Below are 12441 nucleotides of genomic sequence, written 5' to 3'. Positions count from 1 at the left end.
TGGGGGTATGCTAACCTCCCCTGTTATTGTAATGGTGAGATGTTAGCATGTCTTGGGGGTATGCTAACCTCCCCTGTTATTGTAAGGCTGAGATGTTAGCATGTCTTGGGGGTATGCTAACCTCCCCTGTTATTGTAAGGGTGAGATGTTAGCATGTCTTAGGGGTATGCTAACCTCCCCTGTTATTGTAAGGGCGAGATGTTAGCATGTCTTGGGGGTATGCTAACCTCCCGTGTTATTGTAATGGTGAGATGGTATCATGTCTTGGGGGTGTGCTAACCTCCCACGTTATTGTAAGGGTAAGATGTTAGCATGTCTTAGGGGTATGCTAACCTCCCCTGTTATTGTAATGGTGAGATGTTAGCATGTCTTGGGGGTGTGCTAACCTCCCCTGTTATTGTAAGGGCGAGATGTTCGCATGTCTTGGGGGTATGATATTTGTGCGTCCGTAAACTTCCTCACTCATCAAATACCCTCAAATTAAAGCTGACAGTCTGCACTTTAACCTCATAGTCATTGCATCATTTAAAATCCAAAGTGATGGACTACAGAGCCAAAATATGTGTCACTGTCCCAATACTTTTGGAGCTCCCTGTATGTATAGCAAAGTGCTGCCTATAGAGGGACACCACCACGCCGTTCCAGAGGACAACTCTTCTCAATAAGTGATGTCCTGCAGTCTCAGTAAAGCCCAGAGGACAACCCTTCTCAATAAGTGATGTCCTGCAGTCTCAGTAAAGCCCAGAGGACAACTCTTCTCAATAAGTGATGTCCTGCAGTCTCAGTAAAGCCCAGAGGACAACCCTTCTCAATAAGTGATGTCCTGCAGTCTCAGTAAAGCCCAGAGGACAACCCTTCTCAATAAGTGATGTCCTGCAGTCTCAGTAAAGCCCAGAGGACAACCCTTCTCAATAAGTGATGTCCTGCAGTGTCAGTAAAGCCCAGAGGACAACTCTTCTCAATAAGTGATGTCCTGCAGTCTCAGTAAAGCCCAGAGGACAACCCTTCTCAATAAGTGATGTCCTGCAGTGTCAGTAAAGCCCAGAGGACAACCCTCCTCAATAAGTGATGTCCTGCAGTCTCAGTAAAGCCCAGAGGACAACCCTCCTCAATAAGTGATGTCCTGCAGTCTCAGTAAAGCCCAGAGGACAACCCTCCTCAATAAGTGATGTCCTGCAGTGTCACTAAAGCCCAGAGGACAACCCTCCTCAATAAGTGATGTCCTGCAGTCTCAGTAAAGCCCAGAGGACAACCCTCCTCAATAAGTGATGTCCTGCAGTCTCAGTAAAGCCCAGAGGACAACCCTCCTCAATAAGTGATGTCCTGCAGTGTCAGTAAAGCCCAGAGGACAACCCTCCTCAATAAGTGATGTCCTGCAGTCTCAGTAAAGCCCAGAGGACAACCCTCCTCAATAAGTGATGTCCTGCAGTCTCAGTAAAGCCCAGAGGACAACCCTCCTCAATAAGTGATGTCCTGCAGTCTCAGTAAAGCCCAGAGGACAACCCTCCTCAATAAGTGATGTCCTGCAGTCTCAGTAAAGCCCAGAGGACAACCCTCCTCAATAAGTGATGTCCTGCAGTCTCAGTAAAGCCCAGAGGACAACCCTCCTCAATAAGTGATGTCCTGCAGTCTCAGTAAAGCCCAGAGGACAACCCTCCTCAATAAGTGATGTCCTGCAGTCTCAGTAAAGCCCAGAGGACAACCCTCCTCAATAAGTGATGTCCTGCAGTCTCAGTAAAGCCCAGAGGACAACCCTCCTCAATAAGTGATGTCCTGCAGTCTCAGTAAAGCCCAGAGGACAACCCTCCTCAATAAGTGATGTCCTGCAGTCTCAGTAAAGCCCAGAGGACAACCCTCCTCAATAAGTGATGTCCTGCAGTCTCAGTAAAGCCCAGAGGACAACCCTCCTCAATAAGTGATGTCCTGCAGTGTCACTAAAGCCCAGAGGACAACCCTTCTCAATAAGTGATGTCCTGCAGTCTCAGTAAAGCCCAGAGGACAACCCTCCTCAATAAGTGATGTCCTGCAGTCTCAGTAAAGCCCAGAGGACAACCCTCCTCAATAAGTGATGTCCTGCAGTCTCAGTAAAGCCCAGAGGACAACCCTCCTCAATAAGTGATGTCCTGCAGTCTCAGTAAAGCCCAGAGGACAACCCTCCTCAATAAGTGATGTCCTGCAGTCTCAGTAAAGCCCAGAGGACAACTCTTCTCAATAAGTGATGTCCTGCAGTCTCAGTAAAGCCCAGAGGACAACCCTCCTCAATAAATGATGTCCTGCAGTGTCACTAAAGCCCAGAGGACAACTCTTCTCAATAAGTGATGTCCTGCAGTCTCAGTAAAGCCCAGAGGACAACTCTTCTCAATAAGTGATGTCCTGCAGTCTCAGTAAAGCCCAGAGGACAACTCTTCTCAATAAGTGATGTCCTGCAGTCTCAGTAAAGCCCAGAGGACAACTCTTCTCAATAAGTGATGTCCTGCAGTCTCAGTAAAGCCCAGAGGACAACCCTTCTCAATAAGTGATGTCCTGCAGTCTCAGTAAAGCCCAGAGGACAACTCTTCTCAATAAGTGATGTCCTGCAGTCTCAGTAAAGCCCAGAGGACAACTCTTCTCAATAAGTGATGTCCTGCAGTCTCAGTAAAGCCCAGAGGACAACCCTTCTCAATAAGTGATGTCCTGCAGTCTCAGTAAAGCCCAGAGGACAACCCTTCTCAATAAGTGATGTCCTGCAGTCTCAGTAAAGCCCAGAGGACAACTCTTCTCAATAAGTGATGTCTTGCAGTCTCAGTAAAGCCCAGAGGACAACCCTCCTCAATAAGTGATGTCCTGCAGTCTCAGTAAAGCCCACATTCTAAAACCTCTTTACTGCAGATAAAGAGTGTTTGTGTGGATGGGTGTGTGAGTCTGCATGTGGGCAGGGGTGGGTGGGGTGTGTGTGTGCATGGCTGTATTATCTAAGATTACACTTCTCATTTAACTGAGAGGCTCAGTGTGTATATCCGTGTGTGTGTGTGTGTGTGTGTGTGTGTGTGTTGTGGTTAATTTCTTTACTATCAAATGAGTAGAGACAAACTTATCACACAAGTCAGAGTTATACTTAAACTAAATCTTTAATCACTTATTAATAAGGGAGCAGGTCAATACAACACACACATATAAAGTGAATCAAATTGAGTGCTCTACGATAATGATGGCTGGTCGACGAATCACGATCAAATGATTCGTTGAGAGCCACGAGACAAAAGTACAAAGGTCTTTTATAGCCAAGATACACCCCTTTCAACCTACATGACAAACATATATATAGAATGGGTCACAAGGTTAAGATCTGTATGAAAGATATCTATAATTCATAGCAGTATCTGCTGAGTCAACAGTTTTCATTGTGTAGAGACCAGTGTCTGTCCCTCCGACTCCAAACTGGAACCATCTCCCTGGTACGGTATAGAACAGAAACCTTAACAAATCAAATTTTATTAGTCACATACACATGGTTAGCAGATGTTAATGCGAGTGTAGCGAAATGCTTGTGCTTCTAGTTCCGACAATGCAGTAATAACCAACAAGTAATCTAACCTAACAATTCCACAACTACTACCTTATACACACACACAAGTGTAAAGGGATAAAGAATATGTACATAAAGATATATGAATGAGTGGTGGTACAGAACGGCATGGCAAGATGCAGTAGATGGTATAGAGTACGGTATATACATATGAGATGAGTACTGTAGGGTATGTAAACATAAAGTGGCATAGTTTAAAGTGGCTAGTGGTACATGTATTACATAAAGATGGCAAGATGCAGTAGATGATATAGAGTACAGTATATACATATGAGATGGGTAATGTAGGGTATGTAAACATTATATTAAGTGGCATTGTTTAAAGTGGCTAGTGGTACATTTTTACATAATTTCCATCAATTCCCATTTTTAAAGTGGCTGGAGTTGAGTCAGTATGTTGGCAGCGGCCGCTAAATGTTAGTGGTGGCTGTTTAACAGTCTGATGGCCTTGAGATAGAAGCTGTTTTTCAGTCTCTCGGTCCCTGCTTTGATGCACCTGTACTGACCTCGCCTTCTGGATGATAGCGGGGTGAACAGGCAGTGGCTTGGGTGGTTGTTGTCCTTGATGATCTTTATGGCCTTCCTGTGACATCGGGTGGTGTAGGTGTCCTGGAGGGCAGGTAGTTTGCCCCCGGTGATGCGTTCTGCAGACCTCACTACCCTCTGGAGAGCCTTACGGTTGTGGGCGGAGCAGTTGCCGTACCAGGCGGTGATACAGCCCGACAGGATGCTCTCGATTGTGCATCTGTAGAAGTTTGTGAGTGCTTTTGGTGACAAGCCGAATTTCTTCAGCCTCCTGAGGTTGAAGAGGCGCTGCTGCGCCTTCTTCACAACGCTGTCTGTGTGGGTGGACCAATTCAGTTTGTCCGTGATGTGTACACCGAGGAACTTAAAACTTTCCACCTTCTCCACTACTGACCCGTCGATGTGGATAGGGGGGTGCTCCCTCTGCTGTTTCCTGAAGTCCACAATCATCTCCTTTGTTTTGTTGACGTTGAGTGTGAGGTTATTTTCCTGACACCACACTCCGAGGGCCCTCACCTCCTCCCTGTAGGCCGTCTCGTCGTTGTTGGTAATCAAGCCTACCACTGTAGTGTCATCCGCAAACTTGATGATTGAGTTGGAGGCGTGCATGGCCACGCAGTCGTGGGTGAACAGGGAGTACAGGAGAGGGCTCAGAACGCACCCTTGTGGGGCCCCAGTGTTGAGGATCAGCGGGGTGGAGATGTTGTTACCTACCCTCACCACCTGGGGGCGGCCCGTCAGGAAGTCCAGGACCCAGTTGCACTCATCCTCTGGAATGCTCTTTAGGTTTTATCACCCAAAAGACATTGTAAATCTCCTGTCAGTGTTATCTCCCAGAGGCCCATCCTCAGTAGAACACACACAATATATAGAATCCTCTATTCTGTTAAATAAAACGGGCTCCAAGCGGGCTTTCATGTGCCCTTTACTGAGGAGTGGCTTCCGTCTGGCCACTCCACCATAAAGGCCTGATTGGTGAAGTGCTGCAGAAATGGTTGTCCTTCTGGAAGGTTCTCCCCTCTCCACAGAGGAACTCTAGAGCTCTGTCAGAGGGACCATCCTGTTCTTGGTCACCTCCGTGACCAAGGCCCTTCTCCCCCAATTGCTCAGATTGGCCGGGCAGACAGCTCTAGGAAGAGTCTTAGTGGTTCCAAACTTCTTCCATTGAAGAATTATGGAGGCCATTGTGTTCTTGGGGACCTTCAATGCTGCAGAAATGTTTTGGTTACCTTCCCCAGATGTGGGGGGGGGCAAAAAATTATATATATATATATATAATTGAGTCTCATAGCAAAGGGTCTGAATACTTATGTAAATAAGGTATTTCCGTTATTTATTATTAATACATTTGCAAAATTGTCTAAAAACCTGTTTTTGCTTTGTCATTATGGGGCATTGTGTGTAGAAAATAATCAATTTTAGAATAACGATGTAACGTAACAAAATGTGGAAAATGTCAAGGGGTCTGAATACTTTCCGAAGGCACTGTACTGTATATTATAGAACTACTGCCCTGATGTTGTTATCTAGTAGATGTAGGTAACAGAACACTACTGTATATTATAGAACTACTGCCCTGATGTTGTTAGCTAGTAGATGTAGGTAACAGAACACTACTGTATATTATAGAACTACTGCCCTGACGTTGTTATCTAGTAGATGTAGGTAACAGAACACTACTGTATATTATAGAACTACTGCCCTGATGTTGTTATCTAGTAGATGTAGGTAACAGAACACTACTGTATATTATAGAACTACTGCCCTGATGTTGTTAGCTAGTAGATGTAGGTAACAGAACACTACTGTATATTATAGAACTACTGCCCTGATGTTGTTAGCTAGTAGATGTAGGTAACAGAACACTAATGTATATTAAAGAACTACTGCCCTGATGTTGTTATCTAGTAGATGTAGGTAACAGAACACTACTGTATATTATATAACTACTGTCCTGATGCTGTTATCTAGTAGATGTAGGTAACAGAACACTACTGTATATTATAGAACTACTGCCCTGATGTTGTTATCTAGTAGATGTAGGTAACAGAACACTACTGTATATTATAGAACTACTGCCCTGATGTTGTTATCTAGTAGATGTAGGTAACAGAACACTACTGTATATTATATAACTACTGTCCTGATGTTGTTATCTAGTAGATGTGGTAACAGAACACTACTGTATATTATAGAACTACTGTCCTGATGTTGTTATCTAGTAGATGTAGGTAACAGAACACTACTGTATATTATAGAACTACTGTCCTGATGCTGTTATCTAGTAGATGTAGGTAACAGAACACTACTGTATATTATAGAACTACTGCCCTGATGTTGTTAGCTAGTAGATGTAGGTAACAGAACACTACTGTATATTATAGAACTACTGCCCTGATGTTGTTAGCTAGTAGATGTAGGTAACAGAACACTACTGTATATTATAGAACTACTGCCCTGATGTTGTTAGCTAGTAGATGTAGGTAACAGAACACTACTGTATATTATAGAACTACTGTCCTGATGTTGTTATCTAGTAGATGTAGGTAACAGAACACTACTGTATATTATAGAACTACTGCCCTGATGCTGTTATCTAGTAGATGTAGGTAACAGAACACTACTGTATATTATAGAACTACTGCCCTGATGCTGTTATCTAGTAGATGTAGGTAACAGAACACTACTGTATATTATAGAACTACTGTCCTGATGTTGTTATCTAGTAGATGTAGGTAACAGAACACTACTGTATATTATAGAACTACTGCCCTGATGTTGTTATCTAGTAGATGTAGGTAACAGAACACTACTGTATATTATAGAACTACTGCCCTGATGCTGTTATCTAAGAGATGTAGGTAACAGAACACTACTGTATATTATAGAACTACTGTCCTGATGCTGTTATCTAATAGATGTAGGTAACAGAACACTACTGTATATTATAGAACTACTGTCCTGATGTTGTTATCTAGTAGATGTAGGTAACAGAACACTACTGTATATTATAGAACTACTGCCCTGATGTTATCTAGTAGATGTAGGTAACAGAACACTACTGTATATTATAGAACTACTGCCCTGACGTTGTTATCTAGTAGATGTAGGTAACAGAACACTACTGTATATTATAGAACTACTGCCCTGATGTTGTTATCTAGTAGATGTAGGTAACAGAACACTACTGTATATTATAGAACTACTGCCCTGATGATGTTATCTAGTAGATGTAGGTAACAGAACACTACTGTATATTATAGAACTACTGCCCTGATGCTGTTATCTAGTAGATGTAGGTAACAGAACACTACTGTATATTATAGAACTACTGCCCTGATGTTGTTAGTTAGTAGATGTAGGTAACAGAACACTACTGTATATTATAGAACTACTGCCCTGATGTTGTTATCTAGTAGATGTAGGTAACAGAACACTACTGTATATTATAGAACTACTGCCCTGATGATGTTATCTAGTAGATGTAGGTAACAGAACACTACTGTATATTATAGAACTACTGCCCTGATGTTGTTATCTAGTAGATGTAGGTAACAGAACACTACTGTATATTATAGAACTACTGCCCTGATGCTGTTATCTAAGAGATGTAGGTAACAGAACACTACTGTATATTATAGAACTACTGTCCTGATGCTGTTATCTAATAGATGTAGGTAACAGAACACTACTGTATATTATAGAACTACTGCCCTGATGTTGTTATCTAGTAGATGTAGGTAACAGAACACTACTGTATATTATAGAACTACTGCCCTGATGCTGTTATCTAGTAGATGTAGGTAACAGAACACTACTGTATATTATAGAACTACTGCCCTGATGCTGTTATCTAGTAGATGTAGGTAACAGAACACTACTGTAAATTATAGAACTACTGCCCTGACGTTGTTATCTAGTAGATGTAGGTAACAGAACACTACTGTATATTATAGAACTACTGCCCTGATGTTGTTATCTAGTAGATGTAGGTAACAGAACACTACTGTATATTATAGAACTACTGCCCTGATGTTGTTAGCTAGTAGATGTAGGTAACAGAACACTACTGTATATTATAGAACTACTGCCCTGATGTTGTTAGCTAGTAGATGTAGGTAACAGAACACTACTGTATATTATAGAACTACTGCCCTGATGTTGTTAGCTAGTAGATGTAGGTAACAGAACACTACTGTATATTATAGAACTACTGCCCTGATGTTGTTAGCTAGTAGATGTAGGTAACAGAACACTACTGTATATTATAGAACTACTGCCCTGATGTTGTTAGCTAGTAGATGTAGGTAACAGAACACTACTGTATATTATAGAACTACTGCCCTGATGTAGTTATCTAGTAGATGTAGGTAACAGAACACTACTGTATATTATAGAACTACTGCCCTGATGTTGTTATCTAGTAGATGTAGGTAACAGAACCCTACTGTATATTATAGAACTACTGCCCTGATGTTGTTAGCTAGTAGATGTAGGTAACAGAACACTACTGTATATTATAGAACTACTGCCCTGATGTTGTTAGCTAGTAGATGTAGGTAACAGAACACTACTGTATATTATAGAACTACTGCCCTGATGTTGTTAGCTAGTAGATGTAGGTAACAGAACACTACTGTATATTATAGAACTACTGCCCTGATGTTGTTATCTAGTAGATGTAGGTAACAGAACACTACTGTATATTATAGAACTACTGCCCTGATGTTGTTAGCTAGTAGATGTAGGTAACAGAACACTAATGTATATTAAAGAACTACTGCCCTGATGTTGTTAGCTAGTAGATGTAGGTAACAGAACACTACTGTATATTATAGAACTACTGCCCTGATGTTGTTAGCTAGTAGATGTAGGTAACAGAACACTACTGTATATTATAGAACTACTGCCCTGATGTTGTTAGCTAGTAGATGTAGGTAACAGAACACTACTGTATATTATAGAACTACTGCCCTGATGTTGTTAGCTAGTAGATGTAGGTAACAGAACACTACTGTATATTATAGAACTACTGCCCTGATGTTGTTATCTAGTAGATGTAGGTAACAGAACACTACTGTATATTATAGAACTACTGTCCTGATGCTGTTATCTAGTAGATGTAGGTAACAGAACACTACTGTATATTATAGAACTACTGCCCTGATGTTGTTATCTAGTAGATGTAGGTAACAGAACACTACTGTATATTATAGAACTACTGCCCTGATGTTGTTATCTAGTAGATGTAGGTAACAGAACACTACTGTATATTATATAACTACTGTCCTGATGTTGTTATCTAGTAGATGTGGTAACAGAACACTACTGTATATTATAGAACTACTTCCCTGATGTTGTTAGCTAGTAGATGTAGGTAACAGAACACTACTGTATATTATAGAACTACTGCCCTGATGTTGTTATCTAGTAGATGTAGGTAACAGAACACTACTGTATATTAGATCTACTGTCCTGATGTTGTTATCTAGTAGATGTAGGTAACAGAACACTACTGTATATTATAGAACTACTGCCCTGATGCTGTTATCTAGTAGATGTAGGTAACAGAACACTACTGTATATTAGATCTACTGTCCTGATGTTGTTATCTAGTAGATGTAGGTAACAGAACACTACTGTATATTATAGAACTACTGCCCTGATGTTGTTAGCTAGTAGATGTAGGTAACAGAACACTACTGTATATTATAGAACTACTGCCCTGATGTAGTTATCTAGTAGATGTAGGTAACAGAACACTACTGTATATTATAGAACTACTGCCCTGATGTTGTTATCTAGTAGATGTAGGTAACAGAACCCTACTGTATATTATAGAACTACTGCCCTGATGTTGTTAGCTAGTAGATGTAGGTAACAGAACACTACTGTATATTATAGAACTACTGCCCTGATGTTGTTATCTAGTAGATGTAGGTAACAGAACACTACTGTATATTATAGAACTACTGCCCTGATGTTGTTAGTTAGTAGATGTAGGTAAAAGAACACTACTGTATATTATAGAACTACTGCCCTGATGTTGTTATCTAGTAGATGTAGGTAACAGAACACTACTGTATATTATAGAACTACTGCCCTGATGTTGTTAGCTAGTAGATGTAGGTAACAGAACACTAATGTATATTAAAGAACTACTGCCCTGATGTTGTTAGCTAGTAGATGTAGGTAACAGAACACTACTGTATATTATAGAACTACTGCCCTGATGTTGTTAGCTAGTAGATGTAGGTAACAGAACACTACTGTATATTATAGAACTACTGCCCTGATGTTGTTAGCTAGTAGATGTAGGTAACAGAACACTACTGTATATTATAGAACTACTGCCCTGATGTTGTTAGCTAGTAGATGTAGGTAACAGAACACTACTGTATATTATAGAACTACTGCCCTGATGTTGTTATCTAGTAGATGTAGGTAACAGAACACTACTGTATATTATAGAACTACTGTCCTGATGCTGTTATCTAGTAGATGTAGGTAACAGAACACTACTGTATATTATAGAACTACTGCCCTGATGTTGTTATCTAGTAGATGTAGGTAACAGAACACTACTGTATATTATAGAACTACTGCCCTGATGTTGTTATCTAGTAGATGTAGGTAACAGAACACTACTGTATATTATATAACTACTGTCCTGATGTTGTTATCTAGTAGATGTGGTAACAGAACACTACTGTATATTATAGAACTACTTCCCTGATGTTGTTAGCTAGTAGATGTAGGTAACAGAACACTACTGTATATTATAGAACTACTGCCCTGATGTTGTTATCTAGTAGATGTAGGTAACAGAACACTACTGTATATTATATCTACTGTCCTGATGTTGTTATCTAGTAGATGTAGGTAACAGAACACTACTGTATATTATAGAACTACTGCCCTGATGCTGTTATCTAGTAGATGTAGGTAACAGAACACTACTGTATATTAGATCTACTGTCCTGATGTTGTTATCTAGTAGATGTAGGTAACAGAACACTACTGTATATTATAGAACTACTGTCCTGATGCTGTTAGCTAGTAGATGTAGGTAACAGAACACTACTGTATATTAGATCTACTGTCCTGATGTTGTTATCTAGTAGATGTAGGTAACAGAACACTACTGTATATTATAGAACTACTGTCCTGATGCTGTTAGCTAGTAGATGTAGGTAACAGAACACTACTGTATATTATAGAACTACTGCCCTGATGCTGTTATCTAGTAGATGTAGGTAACAGAACACTACTGTATATTATAGAACTACTGTCCTGATGCTGTTAGCTAGTAGATGTAGGTAACAGAACACTACTGTATATTATAGAACTACTGTCCTGATGCTGTTAGCTAGTAGATGTAGGTAACAGAACACTACTGTATATTATAGAACTACTCCCCTGATGTTGTTATCTAGTAGATGTAGGTAACAGAACACTACTGTATATTATAGAACTACTGCCCTGATGTTGTTAGCTGGTAGATGTAGGTAACAGAACACTACTGTATATTATAGAACTACTGCCCTGGTGTTGGAATCTAGTAGATGTAGGTAACAGAACACTACTGTATATTATAGAACTACTGCCCTGATGTTGTTATCTAGTAGATGTAGGTAACAGAACACTACTGTATGCTGCAGGTGGTGATGTGTTATTTCATTACATAACTCACTGTGATACTCTCGCTCTCTTTGATATTAAGTGGATCATTCAGATCCTAGTGAAGCAGCTTAAAACTTGTCTTGTGACTAGCTCAGAGGTTCTCCATCTGAACCCACTACCTGAGACCTAAAGTACATTCTTCACTTTGTTTGTGTGTGTGTGTGTGTGTGTGTGTCTGTAAATGAATCCCCTACCTACATCCTTTAGTGTGAATGTGTGTGTGTCACTAACCACCGATACCTGTTCTCCTGCCAGACACTGGACGGCGGTCAGAACGTGATCCAGCTGGAGACGGCGGTGGGCGCGGCCATCAAGAGCTTCGACAACGCCCTGGGCATCAACGTGCCGCGATCCCGCTTCCTGCCCGTCAAGACCGTCTCCGACCTCCTATTGGTCATGTCCAACCTCTACAGCCTGGAGGCGGGCTCTCTCACCATGAGCCAGAAGAGAGAGTTCCCTACCACGCCCCACGTCAAGCTGGGCAGCTCCTTCACTAAGGTATCTAACGTAACCCTAACCTTACTATAACTACTAACTAACCTTAACCACGCCCCACGTCAAGCTGGGCAGCTCCTTCACTAAGGTAACTAACGTAACCCTAACTACTAACTAACCTTAACCACGCCCCACGTCAAGCTGGGCAGCTCCTTCACTAAGGTATCTAACGT

General features: G+C 41.1%; 1 protein-coding gene across 3 annotated transcripts in view; it reads left to right on the top strand.

The window, feature by feature from the left end:
- Positions 1 to 12441, top strand: part of ugp2b (UDP-glucose pyrophosphorylase 2b) — a 113899-nt gene that overhangs the window by 92102 nt on the left and 9356 nt on the right. For all 3 annotated transcript variants that reach the window (XM_071394509.1, XM_071394510.1, XM_071394508.1), the window contains exon 9: positions 12029 to 12271. In XM_071394509.1, coding sequence (XP_071250610.1) covers positions 12029 to 12271 — 243 coding nt within the window. The remainder of the gene's footprint in view (positions 1 to 12028; positions 12272 to 12441) is intronic.

The sequence above is a fragment of the Salvelinus alpinus genome, chromosome 3 (assembly GCF_045679555.1).
Source record: "Salvelinus alpinus chromosome 3, SLU_Salpinus.1, whole genome shotgun sequence".
NCBI lineage: Eukaryota > Metazoa > Chordata > Actinopteri > Salmoniformes > Salmonidae > Salvelinus > Salvelinus alpinus.
The sequence above is the reverse complement of the archived record's forward strand: the minus strand, read 5'-3'. Positions and strand labels throughout refer to the sequence as shown.